This window comes from Branchiostoma floridae, chromosome 7 (genome assembly GCF_000003815.2).
Source record: "Branchiostoma floridae strain S238N-H82 chromosome 7, Bfl_VNyyK, whole genome shotgun sequence".
NCBI lineage: Eukaryota > Metazoa > Chordata > Leptocardii > Amphioxiformes > Branchiostomatidae > Branchiostoma > Branchiostoma floridae.
In genome coordinates, this window is record NC_049985.1 from 7,258,208 (window position 1) to 7,284,139 (window position 25,932).

The 25,932-nt window shown below is 41.5% G+C and overlaps 1 protein-coding gene across 2 annotated transcripts in view; it reads right to left on the reverse strand.

Moving 5' to 3' along the window:
• Positions 1-3,873: 3,873 nt before the first annotated feature.
• LOC118419466 (guanylate cyclase soluble subunit alpha-2-like) overlaps positions 3,874-25,932 on the reverse strand; it is a 62,240-nt gene continuing 40,181 nt past the window's right edge. For both annotated transcript variants that reach the window (XM_035825847.1, XM_035825846.1), the window contains 9 exons: positions 23,178-23,248; positions 19,289-19,419; positions 18,340-19,049; positions 15,406-15,585; positions 14,769-14,929; positions 10,445-10,589; positions 9,155-9,298; positions 7,555-7,709; positions 3,874-6,987 (listed from right to left, as the gene is read on the reverse strand). In XM_035825847.1, the coding sequence (XP_035681740.1) occupies positions 6,747-6,987; positions 7,555-7,709; positions 9,155-9,298; positions 10,445-10,589; positions 14,769-14,929; positions 15,406-15,585; positions 18,340-19,049; positions 19,289-19,419; positions 23,178-23,248 (1,938 nt within the window). In that variant the 3' untranslated portion in view covers positions 3,874-6,746. The remainder of the gene's footprint in view (positions 6,988-7,554; positions 7,710-9,154; positions 9,299-10,444; positions 10,590-14,768; positions 14,930-15,405; positions 15,586-18,339; positions 19,050-19,288; positions 19,420-23,177; positions 23,249-25,932) is intronic.

Below are 25,932 nucleotides of genomic sequence, written 5' to 3' on the forward strand. Positions count from 1 at the left end.
GATATTCTTCAAAAAGTAAATGATAACGTTAGCAAAGTACCACTACGTAACATAGTTGAAAATTAGCGTAGTGGTCATAATTGTAGCATGGTGGTCGCAAATTATAGCGTAGTGGCACGTTACGCTAAAAATGCACCAGCTAGAACCCTGAATGACGGGATATAGAGTGGTACATGTAGGTGGATTATATGAATAAAATTGGGATGGGTTTTTACAAATCACGTAGTATCTACAGTGCGTAGGCTTATATCTGTATTCCTCAGGCGTGAAGCTTATGTCAGTTTAAGTGGGATTACCACGGCATAAACAATCTACACAGTGGCTAATAGATGCCGCTATTACTAAACACTAAAAGACATAGCCAATGCGTGTTCAAAGCTTCAGTTGATGAGAAAAATTCAACTAAAAACAAGAGTTCGTAGACCTCAGGCCTGCATGAAATGTATTGGGTTTCTGTAGACCTATTGGGTATTTTTGCCTTTTTGTCTGTGGTACGTGGTTGGAAAAATGAGCTTTTTACCGTGTTGGTTGTGCACCATGCAAAAGTCTGACTCTGAAATTCCATTTTCTGAATTTGTAAGTTTGGACATGGATGAACATTACTTATTTTGGATTTCTTAAGTATGTAACCAACCACAGTACTTTGAAGTTGTTGAGACGCTACCTTTTTTTGTCTCAGATGGCCCATGCACATGTAGTTACTCTGTCACATGATATACTAATATCTTCCTATTTCAATGTGCTGACCTAATGCAGCTGCTAAGTCTCCTTGGTTTGTGTTCTTCCAATGATATTCATTAAAGAATTATTTCTGGGGTGTTATTCACTTGACATCGGAATGTTACTTGCATAATTTGACCAATGATACTTTTATCTGTAGTTCCATAGACATTAGACAATATGAATAGTGGTAGCCCCCAAGCAGCAGCAACAGTTAGTCCCCAGGGTGGTATGATATTTTCATTCAATCCATCCAACCCAAACCTAAATCTCCTGTAGTATCTAAGCCAAATTTAACAGCATAATTTACTATGAAAAATGTCCTTGTCAATCCCATTTATAGATGGCAAGCTGCTGGCAATGTAGCCTGATTAAATCTCGCTTATAGCAGCCCGCCAAACATCCGCCGGCCCGCGGGGAGGGGCCAGTTACAGCCCTGGACAGCGGAGTTTGTGTTACACAGACTACTGGCAATGGAAGCTTTGAAAAGTTCAGAAGCTGTTGTAGTCAGAGCAAACACCCAGCAAACATCCCCGCAAACCAATGAGCAGTTGCTTAGAAGGGGAATTTCATCATATATTTGCCGCGACAAAATGCAACCAACGATACTGAATTTAAAACAGAACAAAGCTAAGCCTCCACCACTTAACCCTGCCTGTACCATAGATTAAGCAGGCCCAAAAACCAAGCGAATATGACTAGCCCAAAACAACAAATTACCTGTATACAGTATGGAAATGGCATTACCAAAGAAACAAAAAGAAACACAGGACAAATCATACACATACCTTTCTCTTATGCCCACACTCTATACAGTTCTCCTCCACATTAGAAAATTGCATCTTCTTCTGTTTAAGTTCAAGTTCAACCATGATTGCCAACAGGGTAAAGGAACTTGTACCGAAACTTAAAACTCAGTACTATACAGCTCTAGAAACACCACAAAGAGTAATAAGCAAACTCCAATTATACCTGACCAACAGATATATAATCTTGTACACTCCCGTCATCTGGCAAACTGTCAGTGCCACTAAGTAACCTGATACATTGAAGGTGGCCCAGGCCAGATGATGGTTCTACACCCAACCATAATCTGTTTTTAAAACCAAGCAGATATTGGGAGGATGCCCCAACCACACAAAAACAGGATCAACCTATACAGTATCAAGTTCAAGCACTAGGAGGCCCAAAATCAAACCTGACCACCAGGACACCACAAACAACTCACGTACCAAATAGCAACACAATGGTACCTTGCGTTCCGGAGATACAGCGCACGCCCCGTGCCCGCACAAAAGGTAACCTAAAATGTCAAGTTCAAGCACCAAGGGCGCCAAAATCAAAATTGAGCATTATTCAGCCACCGCCGACACATGTGCCAAATATCATCGCGCCAGCACCAGCCGTTCAGAAGATATAACTCCGGAAACACCCCTCTCGGACACAAAATTCGACCTGCCGGGTCAAGTTCAAACGCGACAAGGCCCAAAGTCAATCCTAGGCAACAGGCAACAACCCCCCACCCATGCACCAAAAATCGTCGCAATCGCGCGTATCGTTCCGGACACACAGCGCCAAAAGTGCCCCAAAAACACCAAAAATGCCACCTGCAATGTCAAGTTCAAACGCCAGGAGGCCCAAAATCAAACCTGAGTGTTAGGCTACCACCCCCAACCCACGTACCAAAAATCGTTGTGCTCGCACCATCCGTTCACGAGATACAGCGCCCTACATCCCCGGCTACCGAAAAGTTCCCACCAGCATCAAAACCATACCTGCATACATGCAGGTAACAACCAATGCGGAGTTGTTCATGTAGGACTCATTCTTACATTACTTTTCAAGTCCTGGGCATCTAAATTTATATTTATTTTGCTTCCACATAATGTTACGCCCCTTCCCCATCATTTCCATATGCCCAAAGCTCTTGCATTGTAGTTATAGTTTGTGACATTCACAAGTGCTTAATAAGTAACAAATTAGTGAACCTTGGAAACTAATTAAATTGATGGATCAGGCACAAAGTCCAACACAACTGAGTCAAATTTCTGCGAAATACATACATTGGACTTTATTGATGATAACGCACTTTGAAACTTCGACACTGATGTTCGTCAAGGCCTTCTTTGAAGCACCTACAAGCTAGATGCATATCAAAAATCCACATTTCCCAGCGGACAAATATGTTCTAAATCTTACATTTCTATACATCTCTAGAAAATCTCTTCATCTATATAGATTCTATCATATAATGCAATACTTTTCTTTAATAGTCTTGATACATGGAAAGGTGTTCAGAAAGTACAGTGTTGTCAAAAATGTGTTTAACGTAGATGTAAATGGTTAACTCATAACTAGAGGTAACATTTTCAAATAAATACATAATGTTTACCTTTAAATGGTCTAGACTGAGAACTACTGATCTGTTAATTCTTACTCAAACAGATTCATGTACATGGTGACTAGCCCCTCCAACTCCGTCCCGCCACTTACTACATATAATGTAATCGAACACCACAGAGCAAGCGTCCGCTATATCAGTAACCATAGCGACAACTGTCTGTTCCAGGTCATTGACCTTATTTTTTTAACAGAAGAAGACTCTGAGGAAGAAGAAACAGAGCAAAAACAATGTGTTTTCTATCAGTGAAGGTAAGCGTAATGAAGCAAATATTGACATGGGTTATATATTACAAAGTAAGACACTTGGAGAACTGTTGTCTAATAGTATATTGCACATTGTTAACTATTTCTAAGAGAAATCGGTTTATCGGGCAAACGATTCACATGGGCGTTTCTATCGGACGAAGACGAACAAGGGCCTTTGTATACGTCAACGTCATGCAAAAAGACGTACACACTGTACTGTAGCTAAAGGTGCGCTCACACCGCACTTGTGTCAAGCTTGCGTCACTGCGGGGTTCGAAAGATACTAAACGAATTTCAGAGATAAAGAACGAATTTTCTTTCTTTTTGTGTATTTTGTCGTCTTCTATACTATTAAAGTCATACTTTTACGTATTACACAATATCTAGATTATACAAAATCGGAGAAAATAACAAAACAGTGACGTAGTGAACGAACCCCGTAGTGACGCAAGCTTGAGACAAGTGCGGTGGGAGCGCACCTTATGAGATTCCGTTATGAACAACCCTAGGAAAATACATCATGGAACAATTAATCTACAATTATTAGAGACTCCTCTATCAGCCATAGAATACATTTATACAGTAGGTACTAAAGTCTATACATACTACTCGTACAATCCCATATCACACACTCTTAGTCTACGAATATAAAAATGATCTTCAGAAGAACTTCTGGTGTCTAGAAACGAATCATCGTCACAGAAAGATCCATAAACATTGATGTTGCATACTAGAGAGCTGTACCAACACTTGCGCAGGTTATAATTGTCGTCACTTGCTAGACTGTTGCAGTGCTTTCACGACAGTAAGTTAATCTATCATTAAGTCGATGAAGGTTAGACATTCATATAATGAGACACGCAAAATAATGGTTACTCAAGCGACTCTAGATGATTTTGGAAACGGTCATGACCGTTTCTGAAATCGTATTAAGATGATTGAGTAACTAGTATTTGGCGTTTATCCATTTTTTCGGGGGGGGTGGGGTGTCTTAGATCATTGAAGGACTTTATCAAGAGATAGTTCAATTGTTGTGATTATGTTATAAAGACTAAAACGGGCACACTGTTTCTCTATATTCTACAATACTTGAATGCGGGCAGCGTACACAACAGGGAGGTTTCCAGGGACGCAACTGACCCGGATGTTTCTCAGTTTCTGTGAGTCTAGGAGGAGGGGGCGCTCGTGAACAAGGAAAACGTCTTGAATACAATCAGTTGATGTTATCTTCCACAGCACTGGCATGGCAACTGGTAGAAGATTTAACGAAGCTCAGGTCTCATAAAGAAGTATTGGCGACTCCTTGCTAGCATAGTATCAAATTGCTTGGAGGGGAGGATTGCATTGTAAAACATGTTCGTTCGCTGTTGTTACAATTCTAAAGAGCCATGATGATTTTGTCAGATTTTAACTTGTAAGTTCCTGACAAATCTCTGATGCTACTTTACGGCGAGCTTTCCATCGCCGCTTATTGTTTAGCATATATATTTTTTTATCTAATTTAGTAAAAAAAAAAGAAATTGACTAATATCACGTGATCTAAACGGAAGTGTGACGTCAGCGTCGGGTCAAAAGATGCCGGGAAGTAGGTATCGGCCCCCGTCTTTCGGGTCATTTCAACTTGAGAAGGATCAGAGGACTAATCAAATGTTTGCAGGTAAGTGCTTAACGTGCGCTTAACGTACGCTTTATTATTTTTTTTTACTTTATATTATTATATTTTACAGTCACAGGTAGAACTTCATACGAATAGATATAATTGCTTGTTCAGAAATGGATTTCCAATTAGAATCACGCTTTCTACGTATTCTAGGGGCAACAAAAATATGTTTGGAAGTCGCGTGCTGTGCAGAGCAAAGTTGTACGCTGATTAGAATACCTTGTTACAACATGGTTCGGGCCATGAACACATGGCTCTAACAACCAGCAAATTAGTCAGGACAAACGGGAAAGGAAGGTCACAGAGGTCACCGTCGAACCGAAGCAAGGTCGTTGGTGTATATACGCTCTGGGGAGAAATATGAATGATTATGTCGTGCCAGAAAAAGAGATAAGCATTGCACAGGCATTCCCCAGCATTCATTACACATCCCAGGTTACTGGGACATGCATATTTGCCATAACACTGTTGCAGCCACTCACGCAAATGATTCAATACTTGGGCATACTGTGTAATCATGCATGATAGACACCTTACAAGGTCAGGCATAGCTTCAAAATGCACGCCATGCAGAATCTATACCAGGTACGCTAGCTTGCATAAACGGGAGATCAAAAGGAACGAACTGCTTCCGCTTCAAACACAAACGTTCGTGACACATCATTTTTCATCGAGGTTTATATACGGTTGGGATTACACCAACTGCCAAAATCGTTCAACAGTCCAATACGAAGCAGTTAAATGGTCGTTAGCGACTAGGCTCCAGTGAATGGGCTTTGTCGCATGATAAAAAGAATACATAAACGTCGGGAACCTTTTTATTGCATATTCTAATGGTTGTGAGCTAATCAACGTTGACATGTATACGAGCATCATATCACATCCATGATACATGTATGGCCGATTTTATAGGCCGCACAGGATTAATTACTGTAGTTTCTGCTTTGCTTTAGAGATCTAGGAGCTGATTTACGATAGGTCTGTAATAAAAGAAAGAACTTATTTTGTTTCCGTCTAGAGGGCAGTAAATTTTACCTCATAAGGACGTCAAAATATCATTGCGCCCAGGGCGCTCATAGCGGCGTTTGGTGGCTACGGGGCTAGATTAAGTCCATACTATGGGAGGTACAAAGGGAATAAAATACGGTTGGTTTTCGTTAGAAGAAAGCGCGAAGCAGAATGTACATCGCGGTGTATCTAACAATGTCGGCGCGGTTAGACAAACATCAGAAGATTTTCAAAAAGTGCGCTATGTGAGCTGACTTCTAAGATCGATATGAAAGCATTTTTTTCTAAGAGGGAGCTTTAAACGTAAGGCAACGTGAACTATGCATCGTAGTTCTTTCTCTAGATTTTGTCTGTTATGATGTTCAAGAAGATCCTCATGATCCACCTAACTATTGCTACATTACCGCAAAGGTGTATACATAGTGCCTTCTGTTACACTGTCTTATATTACAATACCTCTTGCAGTAAATAAACGGTACCCCCATAACACATAAACCGTGCATATAGCATTTAGTTCAGTGCCTCGCTCTCTTAAACCTTAGAACACCATATGTGACTTGATTTACCTTTATACACACGGACTATGTTTTGTACATTGGCAGCTAGTGCATATCACGACATGGCACACCTAGTGTGCTGTTGCCTAACCAAACTACATAAACATTTCTGATATCTGCTCAGAATGTTTCTTTCCAAGGCCAGGAGTACTTCACTTGGACAACAATGAACGTGATTCGGTCCCCACTTGGATGGTGACTTCGGTTCGCCGAGTCGTCTCACTGCGCATGTACAGGTTGGGATCTTGTAGATCCTCCTCGACGCCATCAGCAGGTTGTACGTCATACTTTTCCAGGAAGTAGCAGATTCCGGGAACGTCCGAGGGGAAACCCTCGGGCAGCTCCTCACGGGACCGAGGGATGAAGTGGAAACCCTTGGACTTGATAAGGTAACTGGAGGAGAAACGGAAAAGAAATTGTTATGATGATTGCTTATTTTCTGGACCACGTGACGATCATCTGACGATCACGTGAAAATCATGCGACTATATGACCACAGCGGTGATTTGTATAATCGTCATGAAAATAACCACCAAGGGCCTAATGAAAGAATACACTTTCATGGCAATGATAAAGGGGGGGGGGGGAATATGAAGAAAAATGCTGTTTTCTGAGTAAGTAAATCGAGTCAATATTTAGTTCTTCGACCGCATTGACATTGTCTCACTTTCTGCTGTGCCGACTGCTACACCTTTATTTGCACAGCAGCACTTCAACAGTTCAACTGGCGAGCTATCCAAACGTGCATTATAAGCATTCTTTATCCCGGAGAACGTTATCGGATATATTGGCATTTTACGTCAAGAGTGAAATGGCACGATGCTAACAACTGATATTTCAACTAGAGGAATCAGCTGCCTCTTGGCTATGTTAAAGCTGTGCATAGTGAAGTCGATTTCCTTACACCATCTAGATGATATCTTATAAAGCTTAGAATAAAGAAAAGCAATGAAAGCACACCTGTAGGTTGTGGGGCTGACGTTGATCTTTAACGGAACGCTGGTGGATTCGAACTTGTTCGCCAGTGCCACGTTGTTCCCAAACAAGCAGTATCGAGGCATCTTCTGGCCGACGGTCCCAGCTAGCACTGTACCAGAGTGCAAGCCTATTCTCATCTGTTGGCGACAAAAAAACATTTGATGGTTCGAATGAAAGTTAATCTTTGACGGTGATTGGCTATAGAAACATTGCGTATGCTACGGTCAGCTACATAAGGGGTCAGCAACCATCCATAGACCGAGACGGGGGCTGATACCGATTGCCTAGTACATTTGACCCGCTGATGACGTCACTCCTCCGTCCAACTTCAGATCACGTGACATGAATTCGGGTCGTTATAACTTGAGAAGGATTAGATGATTGATCAAAAGCTTGTTGGAAAGCGCTTTACTCTGTGTACCGAAATAGCGTATAAAACCTCTACAATATTTGAGTTATAAGCAAGACTAGTATCACATGAAGTTTTGATAAGTTATGTTTTTCATACATTAATTAAATGCTTAAAGAAACGTGCATTTCATATTCGTGCAACTACATGTATTCTGTGCATGTGCAAATAGATTTTTTTCTATACTGTCATCATTGTCTGAAAATATCTCTTGTCTCTTCATCATTCGTGAATATTCACCGCAATGGGAGATGGCACAGAAAGGAATCTTCCACACAATGGAAGATGGCAACTGTTTCTGCGATTAGGCATAAAGCCATGGCACCAAGCCACATGCATATCATAGCAATATATTATACATTAGATAAAATATTACCGATAGGTATATATTACATGAACCGTGTTTCAGTATTTCTGACGTCCACAAATATGCCAACTATTACATCGATAGTCTAACCAGTTGCCAAAAATATTGTACAAATACATATTTTATCACTTCACGGTCATGACATTTGCTATTTTGAGCAAATCAATGAGGTCCCAGGGCCACAGTAAATGTAACCCCGAGTTGGCAACTACTCAATTTTGCTGGTGTCCATATCATCTCTAGGTCGTTACACCTGTTTCTGCTTTGCCCTAGGGTTTATTGATCCCAATTACTCTGCAATGTTCCTCGTAACAGAGTTTAATATAAATACATGGTTCCCCGGGCCTCATGTGGCTGTTTCCTATGTATCCATGGCGAAGGCGAGTCACAGACGTGATACCTCGATGATAATTTGAAACTAAAATAGCCCTGTGTCCATCCAAATTTTGATTGTAGTTCCAGGTAGAAATGACACTACAGTAATGCCTTCCCAAAATTTCTATCACTCGTACTCAGTTCTGTTAAGTTTTAAAGGCAATCACTGTTTTCTTCTTAAAATCATTCAAGGTTGATGTCAAAGGAAGGAACAAAGTAGCGGAATAGTATTCTGTACTCAGTCTACTTTATTCTCAACGTTTGTGTGTGTGTGTATGTGTGTGCGTGCGCGCATGCGCGTGTGTGAGTGTGTTTGTGTCTGTGCGTGTGTGGTTATGTGCGTGCGCGTGACTGTGTGTGTGTGTGGTTGCGTATGTGTGTGTGTGTGTGTGTAAATGTGTGTGTGGAAAGAGTATGTTTGTGCCACTCACCCTGATAGGTGTGCCGTCAGGAGAGCACACCTGTTCCGCAGACTCCATCATCTTAAGGGCCATGAACGCGCTCCTCTGCGCATGCGTCACAGACGTCTTGTGCAGCCCGCACGCCACACAGTAGGCGTCTCCGATCGTCTCCACCTGTAGGGATCGTTTCAAAGTTTGGTTTTTAATTCTGAAGAAGAATCTTAATTTCAAGTTACAAAACGAAGGGATGGTATTTGCCCACCTTTTCGGCTGTAAAGCATCAGTCTTTATCAAGGAATGAATTGATCTTCCACGCCTATTATGCACTGTATGCGGATCAAGATCAATGACACATGACTTTGAGGGCAACAGATCAGAAGTGAGAGGTAGTCTATGGCGCCCCGGTCTCCATTCAGGGAGGAATGGATTCCTTGAAAAAACGTACTGCTAAGTAAAAAAATTGACGAATCCGTGCTGTACATTGCAGTCAAAATCCCTCTAGCTTCATGACCAAGTTCTCAGGTCGGACGTCAAACAGAACCGAACATGTAATATGACAAGTGAGTCTGTTATGGAAAGAGATGGGTATATATCTACATCCACAGGCGTGGCCCTTAAGTGGATAATGCAAATGGTATTCTTCACTTAAATGGTAACGAATGTCATCCTTGTTAATGCAGTGTTACATGCAGTGGAGTGTAAAGGCAATTATAATAAAAGACGTCCACGGCTGTGAAAGATTGCTATGTGCTGCTTAATGATAAAAAAGTACGGAATTCCCAACGGAGAACCGACAGTCGGTACCATGATGAATCTCAGTGAAGTAGCCTAACGTGCACACTTGGACTGGGACCTTCCAACTTTAATACAATTCGCACAGCGCGGATGTCGGGAAAAGGTGTCTACGTCATTAGATGTACATGACATTAGAGAAAAAGATACATGCAAAATATGATCAACTAACATAACTCTTCCAGGTCACATAAATACACTTTGATGAAAAATGAGTCAAATGCAACGTCTCGCAGCACATGGATGGCTAAACTCTCCATACCCCATGGGTACGGCACTAGAGATCTCTCAAACACCTTGTTTTTTTCAAGTGGCCAATATATATAACCCGACGGATAAATGGTAATCGTGGCTGTGCCTATTGTGAGAATTACATAGTCATAAAATGATCTAGGGTCTTTTGAGGAGCCTACTGATCTTTCATTGAACTCCAATGTCTACTAATGGTCTGTCGATGATTTTCCAATGATCTTTATGGTTGCCCATTGGTTGCTAAACTATCTTCGCCCCATAGAAACAGTTCCTTACCTTATACACATCCAGAGCCCCGCAGTGGATGTCGAACCTGGTGTACAAGTCGTTCAGCATGTTGATGACCTGCATGGGCGTGCAGGACGAGCATATCGCCGTGAAGCCCACGATGTCAGAGAACAGCATGGTCACATTCTCTATCCTGGAACCAGACAGAGATCATACATGTAGTTCTTTAAACAAATAGAAATTACCAATGTTTCGGTACTAAACTGATAACTGTACCAGCGTTCTAATGACTGGAGCTTCTTCTCGCCGCTCTGGTGTGTGGCAGAGGAAATGCGGCAGTCCCAAAGGTGACTAAGTCATCCCAGTACATTAAAAAAAACAGGAGCAAGAACATTTTGTCAACAAGACTCAACATACTAGTATTTGCATATTTTTTTCACAAATAGAAAGAAAAATGTTTCCTTGTCCCGACGCCAATCAGCTAAACGGAAAACGTCAAGATGTGAGTAACAGAATAATTATACGAAACGCTGAATGATTAGAACAGATAATAAGTGTTTCATCTTAAGAAATGTTTCATCTTGAAAAGCAACCGTTTGTTTGAAGACCATTCCATCAATTCTATAATCCATCACGGGACAGTCATTGCCAACCACAGCCAGAATCCTCATCTCTCACAAGCAAACAGATTAGAAGCAAATCGCAAACGTGACAGATATTGGCGACGCCACGATAATGTAAGTTTCCAACGACGCCATATAAGTGAGATGTATGCTCTCTTAACGACGCCAACCTTCACAAGCGTTCTCTCTGGAGAGCGATCAACATCAAGCTCTGCTACCATGATGCCATTCTTATCGTCTGTACAGCTTTGTTAAAGAAGGTTAGATGGGGACAATTCTACATGATAAACGATTCCTGTATGAACCTGGGTGTCTTTAAAGATGATCCTGAAAGGTATTCATGGTAATCAATCTTGAAAGGTATTCATGGTATAAATATGATCCTGAAAGGTATTATCATATATAAATTTATATATATACATACCTGAATACTTCTATTTACAGTTGCTGTCTTAACCCTTTCTAAATGGACGAGGCCCTATATAGCTGTGACTACAGAATGTGTTCAATTTGGCATTTAACGTATCAAAATGGTACCAGCCTAAAATTCAAATTATGTCAGTAACATTCCAAAGTGTATAACACAATTGTTGCTAGTGAGTGACATTAGCTGCCTCACGCGGCAATCGAAAATTGAATGGTCGTTGAAGCATGAGAGAAATGGACTGCTGACGTTTAACGCAGTGCGAACCAATTTGGATAGAAACCTGCGGCGTGTCGTATTGATCCAAGCAACATGCTCGAACAACACCGTAGCATGTCCGGAACAAAACACACACAGAAGTTCTTCTGAGCTATCAAAGATAGCGGCGAGGAGACCAAACGTTTACCTTGACCTTCGTCTTCCCAAGACCAACCCACATGCCAAATATCATTGCAATCCATCAAGACGTTCTTAAGTAAAACTGACATAAAAACACAGACGGACAGACACACACAGGTACACTTACACCCAAAACAAGACGTCGGTTTTCTTTTTATCATTTCAGCGTAGGTAACAACTCAAACCAAACTCACTCGCTTACTCACAGCCAAACTGTTAAACGAATCATCTACTCTTTAGATTTGAAAGCCAAGGAGATCGAAAACCTTGAATTGCAAAAAAAAATCATATCATTTTTCAGCTCTGTCGAGAGTCATTATGGTAGAAGATAACGGCCCTGACCCATATAACCGTGTTTCATCTCGAATTTCAATTTCAGTTGACAAGTGATAAATGAAAACAAGATACTCCATTATTCATTTCATTTACTGCTTGTCTTTGCGAAGTGCTCTCTCTGTTCGACAATTGCAGCAGCATTTTCTTTAGAAATCTATGCATGCTCTGGTTTATATTAGTAGTAGGGCTAACTGTAATCAGTTTACTGGGCAAAGTGTGCAAACCAGTGGGTAGAGATTATAGGCGACGACCAAGCATTTTGGCTGTTTTGCATATGAAAAAAAAAAAAACGTTTCAGAGGAAACCCTCGAGTAATGACTGACTTGATCGAGTGGTCTAACCTTGACTACAAAAGAAAACTAATGATACGCTCCAGAATAGGTGCTAATTCCTCAGTGCAAGGGATCAACTCCTGCGGCAAGAGTCATGCAGGGCACCAATGCATTCCCTGTAATGACAGACGAACGACCTTACAGAGAGCCCATTTGTCGTCGGAGTAAATTCAAATTCGATGATTACGAGGTCTTCGAACTCAGGGATGTACTCAATGCAGCAGTAAATCTTTCGAGCATGGCTGGAACCCTTTAAGGTAGCGCAAGGTTATTCCATGCATCTACTGGTCAGATGGTCAAGGGTCTGTAATCAAAGACTAAGGTTGGCCCTTAGAAAGGGTCACTTCTTCCCGGAAGCAAATTCAAATCGAGGTACCTTATCCGAATGGAGGACCATGAAACTCAATGCATTCAGTATACACCTGTGAGGTTGAAAGAGCTAAATAACAGCAGCCCTGGCAACTAATCTATAAACTAAAATATGGTAGTTTAATCTTTGCTTCAGGCAATGCACGGCAGTTGCCGCAGTGCTGGCGTAAACAATATTGCTGATGGAGGGTTTCGCAGATTTGATGCGCCCTTAAGCCCGTAAGGCATGTGTCTTCGCGATTGCTATATGAAACGTGTTAAGATCATTAATGCAATGACTGAAATCATTGACGTAGCCACCGCATTCGCCAACGTTCCAATGACGCTACATCCTTTCGGTACCGTGAAAATGAAACGAACGTGCGAAGAAAAAAAAGCTGGCAAAAAGTTGCCTTCATTATGACATTTAATTGGCCAGGATGGTTGAATTAATGACTGAACACACTGAATATGGTATACCAAACGATGAATCATTTGGTTCCTTTTTGTTCTTTCACATATTCTTCTTTGACTTTGAAACACTCTGCTCAGGGCTCGAAAAACATGTTACTCAGATAATTTGGATTACGTACATCAATATTCGTTTTCCGATATTTCTTTGCAATCCGAGGCATATGGATCTACTGATTTTGCATTTTTTTTCGTTACAGTATGGTCACAATCACTTATGCGAGCGTGGATGTCATCCATTTAATCAAGTTGGTGGCCTTATGCATTGACTAATATAAAGGAAGGCGCTTGAATGACCTCTAAAGCATCTGTTGAGATCCAAAGATTTTAGTATAGAACTGGGGGGAAATCATACTGATAAAACGAAGCAACTGTTGACCAGTTGTTTTCTTTACAAGGAATCTAGTTGCTGACAAGGCATCTTTGACGCCAAACCTCATTATTTTCCATGAAATAAAATGTGCTCTAATCCACATGATAGGACTCATTACGACGCTTCTACGGTAGATATTGATTGTTTGACATTATTGATCAACTCCCTAAGGGCCGTCTTTTTCATTACTGAGGATCAATGTCTATGAAGCATCTCATAAATCTTTAACCTCTATGTGTGTTGCTAAAACGTAGACATAGTCCGTACAGTGACAAGTTAGGGATTTGTATGACCCAGATATGCTTGATGAAAATGCAAATGAAAATTCTCTAATGGACAAAAACGTGGACAAATATTTTTATCTGTCTATGACAATCTGTCAATCTTTGGTCGCTCATCGATGACAGCGCGGTCGCAGCCAGTAGTGTAAGCTCTGCTTACCACCTCACCGTTCGGTTGTTTCGCTGCGTCTTCCCATATATAAACCACGGCAGCCACGCGTTGGTCGGGAGAATGATCTAATAATGATATACATGAACAGCGAGCGTTGTACAATCAGAGGACATTGACCCTCTTCCATTCTGACGCACGCAATTAAGCCGTGTCCTTGTGAAGCGACACAAATCATCGCGGCCATAAAGAGAAGCATGGTAAATATTCATAAATCGCCACTGCAAATGGGGAGGAATAATTGAAAGACTTGTCGCGGTCACAGCTTTCCCATACATTGTTGATCTGAACCCATTCTATCAGACAGGAAGAAGCACATAGCTCATCTGTTATCTACATGTATCCCTGTATTCCACGCGCCATAAAGTGTTTCAAGATTATTGTTTCTGTTTCTTGGTTTGACAACATGTTTGACACAGCACTTTTCAGATCAAGAGATCGCATTATTCCTACTCAATAGGTAAGCTATCAAACAGTGTCACATAACATCTTCTGAATAGTTATGGAAATGTCCTACGGTTTGACCTTTTAGAAAATGAGATAAAAACAGAAAGCTGAAAATGGAACATACATGGAATTTTGAAAGGTACCGGGTGCTGATCTAGATAAGGCTCACCTTCGCGAAGGGACAGACTGTCCTAGCCAGAGCCTGCGCGCAATGGCTGGTGGGAAGATGGCGTAGAGTAGGTCGACGTTTTTCTGCTTTTCCTCCTCGAGTGCGATGTGGGCCTCCTCAAGCTGTGCGCGTAGTTTATCCATACGTTTCTTCAAGCCATCCTGTGGACAACAAGATAACAGCTAAGAAGGAATCCCCGACCCAAAACAGATAATACATTGGGGGGGGGCGATGCCAGGTCCTCATAATTATTTTGGTAAATGTCATTTATCATCGCCATCAACATGGTAACAACATCAACAACAATTACAGCTAGCATTGTCATCATCACAATCATCGTCATAGTCAAGTACATAAACAACATATTATCATTGACTCATTGACTACATCAAAACCATCATCGGGGTCGTCAGCAACATCATCATCACCATCATCATAGCCATCTAAAGCAACAACAATATCACCAATATCATCATAATCATCATGACATCAACAACTACAGCAAGAAGAGCAACATTATCATTAATTGCATCAACACCATCTTCATCATTATCATCCCCATTATCAACTACAGCAACACAAATAAAAGCACCGCCATTGTCATCATCATCAACAAGAACACGTGAGAATTCCCCACCTGTGCTTTAGCTTGTTCCCCCACCAGCACCAGATCCCGCGTGGCATCGTGAATCGGCACGTCGGAGATATATATGCCCCTGCCCATCATCTCTTCCAGTTTGTTGACTCGTGGAGATCCCAGGAACAGGATGCAGTCTGTCTCCTTCAGGTACATCATCTGACCTTTCAGCTCCGTGCCCTGGCAGAGAAGACACAGGACAAACAACCATCGTTCACTTTTGCTATGTTAACAATAAAATACACAGGCGACATTGGACTAAGAATAAACTCATATTTCATTATAGAGCTAACTTGTGTATTTGACTTCGACTAAAGGAATTAACCGTCGGTTCTCTTTTGAAGTATTTAAAGATCAGCTGTTGTTGACAAACCCATGAAACTTTGAGGAGCTTGATAAGATTTGTTTGGCATTTTGCTGAAAGTGTAAGCATCAAAAACCAGAGTATACGTCGTAACTGTTACTCGTATACGTACATGTATACATGTAATTGTTTATTCAGGGATACGTGAAAATAAATCTGCTGATCTTTCTCCGGCAGCTTACACCGTCTGCCTTCACCAGACATCCATTTTGTTCCTTTAAAACTTTCTAAAAAATGTAACTCTTCATTCTGCAAGGAATGTGTCACCAGAAAAATTATATCATAGCAACCCCGTGACGGGATCAAACAAGCTACGTACGAGCCATTACGTTTACATTTTGGGTCGCAACCGGATATTATATTTTGGTCGGACAGACGGCCGACTTTCTTCAGTTCCTCTCTCACAACTAATTGTAGGATGTACCTTTCATCTGTGGCCACAAATTGATATGAAACCTATTGAGGTAATGTTTGCCTGCTCGGAAGTGGTCTGTAATTTAAAAGACTGGCTCCGGAGACAGGTTTACAGTTACAATCAATTACTTCAGTCTGCTGGAATTGCCGAACCTAAATGTTTATTCACATCATTTACGATGTGTGGGTTTCTGTTCGTAATTCAACTAATGGGGACACAATTCACTTGAGGAGCAAGCTGTGTGGGAACAGAACTCACAGACACATATGGTGCACTTCCGGACGGAAAGTTTTCGGGCTTTCTTTATCTTATTACTTAACAAGTACGCATAAGTACGGACTGTGGACTACGGGTTCAACTCTACAGTGTTGTTGAACTACTCACAATTACAAACAACTTTGAAAATTCTGCATAGCACATAGCGTGTTTTTTGTTTAACGTTTTGACTATGACCGTTTAGCAAAATTATTGTACATATTGTACCCAATTCAGGGAGGCTTGTATAGCTCTCCATGCCCATGTACTTTTGAGGAATGATAAATAAAGTTGTTTCTTATTACCAGTATTAAAAGACTGACGGCCCCCATCCTCCCATCCTGTTGTACGTCATACTCAAAGACACTGACTTTTTCTAATTATCGTCTTTGTGATGTATGCTTTGTAACCTACAGCATCTTCTATGGAAATTTCTGTTTGAGAAAGTGTGGTACGATTTGTTTCTTATATCAGTAATTCGTAGACTGAATACCCAGAGTTGATGACGTTGTTATATGTATAGATTTCTGATGAGGTTTCGAGTGCTGTACGACGAGAAGACGAGAAAGTCGTCACAATGGTTTTATGGACTCTACTCCTGGCATTATTTTACGCTCCTGCCACTGCTAGCACCTGAGCCTAGTAGAGAACTGTTCCCTCTAATCAATATTTTATTCAGTAGATGTAGAAAACGACGTCCCCATGCCTTCGAGACTCCAGTGTTCTAGAAAACGTAACTAATTATTTGCTGAGGTAGTCTGTTATTCCCTTTGGCTTGACATACGCTCCAGAGATATTTCCCGGAAGCAATGTGCCATGCTAACTGAAAACTCATAAAAGCCCCGAACTGATCCAACCACGGGTCTTATCCCTTACCGTACGGAATCGATAGCGTGAAATTAGTCTTTTGATTGACATCATCGCTCTCGTCCGGCCAGCGGCAAGCCAGCAACAAGTGACCAATAGGTTGACCTTCCGGTGGTTTTAAATTACCTCTGGTAATTACACACACGATAGCGCACCAAAGAAGAACTGATTCTGCCCAACGTGTGTTATCCAGTTCGCATGCAATTTTCTGTACCTATCATGTCTTGTAGTTTTCCGTTTCCTGGGCTCCCACTCCACTAGATGGTGATTGCGCTGCGATTCGCGATTAGGACTTCTGGAACACTTGATTTTTAAGCGGAATATCATGCAAAATGTATGTAAATGTAATGACTGAAAAGACAAACGAAACACACTAGGCCTAAAAGGATACGTTTTTTGTATGACAGTCGTTGACCTATCTGTCAAAGTTTAGGTCTCGATGAAATCACTTGCAACGAATTGCAATATTTTGTGGGAAGAAAATACATTCCGGTCTTAATGAATTTCAAGTTAGCCAAGTACAATACCGTGGGTATAATTTCTAAAATTTGTAGCTAGCTGCCAATTTCCGTTGCAATTTGTTACAGTAAAAGAGTTTAATGAGACAATATTATTAAGCAAATTGCAGCCATTAATTCACATATTGATTACCAACGGTTCACCGTTGTGTAACAAAGCTAAATAACGTATGATAGTGCTACAGGTTTATTTAGGCTAAGAGGTTTGCAGTGAAGGATACTTATAATTGCTTACAACATTGCAAACCATGCTATATATATTAATGTCGACGACAGTCCTTGGTTGGTATTCACTTTCAATCTATTGCAGCAATGTATTTTGGAGGACATGATAGGAATTAACGGTACGATTGGCCTTTTCCTCATGTATCTCATGAGAGCCACCCTACATCTGTAAACATGTCAGTGAATAAAGGGACGGACTGAGTCTGCGCGCCCAACTAGTGTGTGCTCATCCATTGATTCTACAACTGATGGCAGCGGTGGGATTAATAAGGAACAGGAAGTCTTCTTACCTCCACGGTATTGTCCACCTTATTGGATGTCACGCAAGTTCTTAAGAAGAATAAAAGATTCGTTCGTGCCAACATTCCTTCAAACGTGACGTCTTCTTTTGACATAAGGGGTCTGATAAATTCAAATGTGTTCGTGACTTTAAGTCCAGCAAGGCCAGCCGTTGTGAGATTTCTCTGCAGAGCGATGCCGAGTTGTTGTATCTTCAGTTCTCGGTCAAAAATAAAGTGGAACGGAAAGGTGCGGCAAAACAACTGGGTGGAAATCTTACAGTCCGCTGGCTTCATTGACATGTCCGTCGCCCTATTGTACGTCTTTCCAATAGAGCGTTTTCTCTCTCTGGGTTCAATGATATACAAGCAGAGCTGAGCGTTCTCGTCCCAAGGCTGTGTAAGTGAGACGGTTACTGACACGTTATACATCTGTTGAGAGGCTTCCTGTAAAAGTCCCGCCATGAACATCTCCAAGTCCCCGGATGGAGATGCGTAGCTCAGAACGAGGCTGCAATCGTCACGTGGGGTGCAGCGCAAAGATGGCGGCGTTCTGGTGCTGTAGACGGGATGGGCTTTGAACTGTTCGTGCAGAGAGTCGAAGTTACTCAGGAAGTCGTGAAGCGTGGCACCCAGCGAGCGCAGGATATAGCCGTACTCCTGGTCACACAGGCGGAAGAACTCCCGCCCAAAGTTTTTCATCAGTGTGGGCGCATCCTCTCCTGTTGCATCAGAACACAGAACACGAAAACACATTGGGCGAATGTAAGAATGGGATTGCTCTATTCAATATGGTACTCAACATTTGATAGATACATGGTGTGTGTGTTAATTACGTCGAAGGGCGGTTATACCGTCATATAGATACAGATACATAACCAATGCTGTCGGAATCAGCAAACAACTAAAAACTTTAAAACAATCGGATGACCAGAACCTCATATAATGGGAATCTGCATACCAATCATGTCCGGCGCAATGGTAATCAGGTTGTGGATGAGCTGAGGGTCGTAAGCAGCTGAGGACCTGGTGCAGCCCGTGTCTTCTATGCCGTTATAGTAGCACTCATCATCCTGCAGGCCTAGTTTGGAGCTGGATAACAACACAAAACACAAAATACTAAAATTCAAAGGCATTAGATGCTAGAATATGATTTCGCAGCACTTAATGCTTGAAATGACCCTGAGTGTAGGCTAGAAAGTATGAGAATCTGATGGAAAGACCAAGGGAATCGATTGCAATCACAGATTGCCTTCGAGTGAAAACTTTATGGACCAGTTCACTAAATGGCACTACAACATTACGGCCCTTTGAAGATGAGATAACTATGTATAAAAGCTTCAGTCGATGTGATAGTATATATGTCCTGGGGCTAGTGTTATTCCAAACTTTTACTTCTCATCAAAGTTTCAAACACGTAACTTCAGTAACGCTATTCTATGCCTACATCGGTTTCGATACATCATCACAAGTATTTCGTAAGAAAAACATCGTAACTACCGAGTCCGGAATGAAAGGTCTGTCTTGATCCATCCCCAAAGTACTACATTTACACAATGAAGAAACGGTCTAAACGTTTTGCTTCAAGGTATCACACGCTGCTGACACGCACAACGTTTCGTGTCGGGTGGCAACGACAATGAAGTAAGAATAGCTAAAACATCATTTTCTTTTTCTTCAGAGACCAGGCAGCTGAATTCTTTTACAACATATAAACAACTTAACCAATAATACCCTCACTTTGCGACTGTACTGCGATAGTGCGACGACAGTGAGCTATTCACCACATGATACAAATGTAGGAACATGTTCTGTCTGTGTGATACACGACAAGCGAAAGAATCATTCATGACCCATGCAGCCAAATCATTCACTTTCACCCAATTTTTGTCTCCGAAGTTCATTTGCATGTACGTCGAATCGTACACGTCAGGGAATGAATCTTTCATTCTAAGGTTTTTGATTGATTGATCTTATAGGGTAGTCCCTTCAGTCTAGATGACTGATTTCCAATGTTCGCACATGTTTACACGGCGGGGTTATATCGCCCCTTACGGGGTGACATACCCTTTCGCTGGTAAATCACCGTGTGGCTGATACGGTATGGAGGTTCGCCAGGCCTCCATCCGGGTGATTTGAAGTGAATCACCAACTCCAGACAGAAGGGTTTGTTCCATCTCACACCGCACCATCGCACGTGTGGGGTTTCTTTAACGTGCATGGGGTGTGACTCTCCCCATACACGGGACCTCCATTTAACGTCCTATCCGAGGGACGGCCCTAGCCGAAGCTAGGTACTCATTTTCACCTGAGTATAGTGAGGAAATCCGTGTAAAGTGCCTTTCCCAAGGGCACAAGATCGGTGACACGCAGTCGGATTCGAACCCGCCACCTCTCGGTCACGAGGCACAAATCCTGCCGCTGCGCCAGACGATCTCACATCGTTAAGGTGCTGTGTCCATGATGGTAAAGCAGTCATGTACATAACGATTTGTATCAACGTTATACTTTACAAGGCATGGCAGTTAAGTGTACTACCGTCAAGTACCGTAACTGACGGTAACAGCTTTTGACAGAACTTTGACGGCCGTAAACACCAGTACATTAACTTCTTGTTGCGAGACCATATAGTTGATGGACAGAATCCAAAGTCCCAAGTGGACATTTGATGACTACGTCATTTTCCGTAAAACTGTCTGCAATAAGATTGAACGTACCAGCACAAACCAACATCGGTGTCAATGTAGAAATCCGTTTCGGAACGATTGTGTAATAGAATAAAACTGTAATTTCCAACACAAAATTTGGACTGCAGCCTCCTCTAAAGATAAGTACATGGCTCTCTTGAAATAAGTTGGTAACTTCTGTGCAGTTTCAGAATTGTCCTCGTCTTCCTCATAAAGCAAATAAAAAAGAAATAGGGAATCCATAATTCTATAACAACGTTTTATGCAGAACACGTCAATGTTAGAAGTACACGTGAACCTGAAGTTGCAATAAGTTCATGGCGATTCCCGCCTCCATTTAGTGTTGGACAATTATGTACAGTTCCATGTCACTAAACTATGGATTCTATCAACACCTCCTGCGCTTCTTTTTGAAAGATCGTACAGCGCGGTGGTTATATGTAGATTCGTCTTAAAAGTATGATGACATTGCCCCACCAGCCATTTGACCACTGTCGCGGCTGTTTAGAGGACAAATAATTCATTACCTTTACCCAAGTACCTTTTCTCAACGATAGATATATAGATATCTATATGAAATGTCAACAACGCGCGCTAAGTGGCTCCCCGTCCATTTGCTTGGACGTCCCGGACGCTTTGTTGAACAGGGTGGAAAATTCATGGGCAACTACATCAAAGAGCTTGTTGATGTTGAGCGGAAATGGTCTTCACAGGGATTCTGGGGGATCATCCTTTTGAAATAGAATGGGATGTATGCGTAATCCCTGGTTGTTCGTGCCTTACGTGCATCGTGTGACTAATGCGAGTAACAGGCACACCGACAAGTGCGACGGAGCTTTCCACAGAGTTTTACCCTAACTTTTGATGATGATTTATCAGGGAATGCCCCCTACATTTATCGATGGATGTAGTGCTTCTCTAGCATGCTGCAAGTTCAGAGCCAATAACCCTAACTACAAGGCCATTGTGACTTTCAATGCTTGCCGTTAAATTCAAACTCTTATACACAGAGCTAGCTGACCGAATTATCTTCTTGCTCATCAGTCTTGACTGCAATTGAATGTTACGTGCGCTAATTTTGTTGGAGACAAACGGATCGGATAGGTAATTTGTCACAAGGTACAAATGGATATCCCTGGCTTGGAAACAACCTAAAATAAGTAACAAGGAACGAGTCGGTTGCATTACTTTCTAATCGAATAGCCTCCAGACAATTTCAACTCACATTGGTAAACGGATTGCGAAATCAATGGTATGTAACGACCCAATTACGAAAACGTGAAAAGGCTATTACTTCACGTTTTCGTAATTAGGCCTTTACCTACCGTTGATAGATATTACAAATATTTCTATCTTGCAAACAAGTTAAAAGAAGAATGAGCCAAATGTGCTAGCTGACATTATCTAATGGAGTAAGCCCCACGCGTACCCAGCTCCTTTTAAAGGATAATGTGTTGCAAAGCCCGTGAAATGAAAACGTTATGTAGCGATGCACGCAGTTACATAAGAATAATGGGACCATTACCCAGTGTTGCAACTGATTGGCAATCAGTTGGCAGGCTATACAAGATATTTTGTATTCTAAACATTCTGATGTGCTATTTGACAAAGGCACAGTCGATGGTGATCAGCTGCCGTCATTTCGGTGGACCGTCTGCCACCTTCCTAGAGAACTGTGACTGATTCAACTTGGTACTGCAGCTAGGTGTCGCTGCAGTGCGGTTCCAAACGTGACTGAGCTTGTATCCCCCTCATCACGGTTTATCCACCAATTGTGATGTACTGATATGGCAGACCGGTGTAATCGCCGAGTGGATACAGTGTTCGCCTTGCATTGGGCAGGCCTCGAGTTCGATCCCCGGCCGAGTCATACCAAAGACGTTAAAATGGTACAGTTTGCTGCTTTCTCTACTTAGTTCTCAGCATTCGGGAGAGGGTACGGAAGTTGAACTCACACAACTGCCAGTGGATTAACCCCCAGCTGTAGTGATTGCACAAAGTTGTGTGGCCCATGGCTACTGAAACGGAGATGGGCGCCGCCCTATGCGTCATCTGGCGCGGGAATGATATTGAATATAGCAGAACATTCCAAAAGTATTGTCAACTCGGCAAAAGACAATATTTTCAGTAGATCCACAACCAAGTTTTATAAGCTTGGCTCACCTTATCGCTTCCCACTTTTCCGGACCCCATGACGTAAGTAGACGGCGGAGGGCCAGAGTCATGAAGTTTTGCTGCAAGAGATGAAACAGAGATGGTCAATTTCGGCCAGTATCACTACATATCTTTTACATAATCAACAATGCGAAAATAATGCCACCCACAAAATGTATTATTCCATTGGCACAATTATCAAACACAATCAATTACACACACGTTATATCTTCCAATTTGACTTGACCCACTGTATCGTGTATTATTAAGTTATCTCAGGTGTTGTCACCAAACTTAAGGATTTACGATATTTTAGCATCTCTGCCTAGTTTGTTTTGAGATATATAGTTAAAGTCACTTTTGGTATTATTTTGATCATGGCGTCCTATAAGCCTGGGTAACCTTGTCGCAAGAATGATAAACTTTCGTTCATTCATTCGTTCGTTCATTCATTCATTCATTCATTCATATTCAGTTTTTTTTTAATCTCAGCTGAAGTTTCAAAGGTTGATCTGTCTTAAAAAAACTTCAAACAACCATACGGCCCTGGCATCCTGTTACAACGTGTGTGCAGAAGCTGGATAACGAAGTCTAGCCTTGTTACTGCTGCGTTGTTGAACTCCGGCAATTAGGTATCGACAAACCATGGCTTTTTTTAGCAGAGCGTGCAGAGAGGTACTCAAAGAAGGCGATAATTGCGCCTGCTAAAACGCAGTGTGTGGGCGTATCAAGCTGCACGCAGCCGCCGCTGGTGACCCTGTATGCGCAGCGGGTACAGGGGGCGAAGAGCTAAGCATTGACATCGTGTATTTTTAGTAGTGAACACAATCTGCAGCCAAATGCTTTTTACAAGGCGCCAGCAATTCTTCAAGGTTCTTGGCAGCGAGATGGATTGTCTTGTCACCTGAACTCTATGGATGACGAATCTGTTAAAACAGTCCATTTTGGTATGGTTACGATGTAATTAATGCAGTCTGTGGATTTTCCAACCCTACTTGTCAATACGTGTACACTAGACTTACAAAGGGAGCAAAAGAAGAAATATACATCAGCGATTACTCAGTTTCTACGGCAATGCACTAGACTTGCAATAGGAGCAAAATCAGGGCTTTGAAATCCCAATTCCTCGTTTTATCAGAGACGGGGAACGCCATGAATTTTCTGTGACTTTTGTCAACTGTTCATTGAGTTATTGTTCTGTCTGCATAAACTGACGTCATGGAAGATGTATATTGCTCATTCCTTGACAAAGACTGGCACTGTTCAGTCGGACACTTGGTACGTTCCGTTTTCTCGTTATGATGGAAATTATAGTTTAATCTGCAACAGAAATATTATAACGTGTTACTTAGTAGCATATACGATTTTTCATTCCTATCGATTTCACTATTAGCATTTTAGTTTCATAGATTTCTACTTTATCTATCCGAATATCAAAGTATTCCAGGCCAAATTTCATTCGTTATTTACCAGCCTAACAAGCCACAGCGGCTGCAAACAGTTAAGCTTCAATTAATTATATAACGTATGGTTAAGCATAATAGCGCGTTTGAAATTTAAGAAGTAGATTCTCAATAACCAATCCAATCGCAAGTACACAACAATCTGTAGGTTCTAATTTGTGATACACATACATGTCTGCTTAAGACGACGGCTCAAATATACGTCTATTAGTAGTACCTCTCAATAGAATCAATTCTTCTCAATTACGAAATTTGCAACCGTCGGCCATTCATGGATTGGGCACACCTATTGGAAATTTAGCCTGAGTGTCATCCTAGTCAGCGTACCAAGGCTCCCATACTCTTCACAGGTAGATATAATATACATGATATGCTTTTGCCAATCGTAGACATTTTCAATTGGTATGGCAGTCCAAACTATACGACGAAATGCATTAAAAATGCAAACCCCTACTGTATAGACTAAAGATTACTGATAATGATATGGCAGACTCCAGCGTGAATGAGCTCAGTTGCTACATCAAACACAAGCTGTGTGGATCATTTTGTAATGGATGATATAATGGTCTACAGAATAATGTGTTGACCCAAATACCCTTTTTGTAATTATGTCGCGCTGTAACTAGGGGATAGGACGCAAACAGATAGCTGATGATATCGCAATTTTGTCTTACATTGAGCTCGGGTGGAGGTCAGAGGTCAGTTACCTCCGGGAAGGAGCTTCAGCTCCGGTGGGGGTATTGTTTTGGTTTATGTATGCGTGTTCCCAACTGTAGCCAATCTTGGTAAATGGATACGTAAGGAAAAAATCTGACAATTTTTCAGCTAGTGGACACTTCTAATACTTCGCCCACAAATCTAGTGTTTCAACCTTACCTAGTTCTCAACTCACTACAGCAAAAACGTCTTGCAAAGATATATACATGCATATGATTAAGATAATTTGTCAAAATGTAGGTAATACAATGTTACACGAGCCCATTTGAAAGGCAACTTTCCCAGCAGCTGGATGGATTCTTAAACAGATTGCTTGATCAACAAGAGTTCGTAGACCTCAGGCCTGCATGAAATGTATTGGGTTTCTGTAGACCTATTGGGTATTTTTGCCTTTTTGTCTGTGGTACGTGGTTGGAAAAATGAGCTTTTTACCGTGTTGGTTGTGCACCATGCAAAAGTCTGACTCTGAAATTCCATTTTCTGAATTTGTAAGTTTGGACATGGATGAACATTACTTATTTTGGATTTCTTAAGTATGTAACCAACCACAGTACTTTGAAGTTGTTGAGACGCTACCTTTTTTT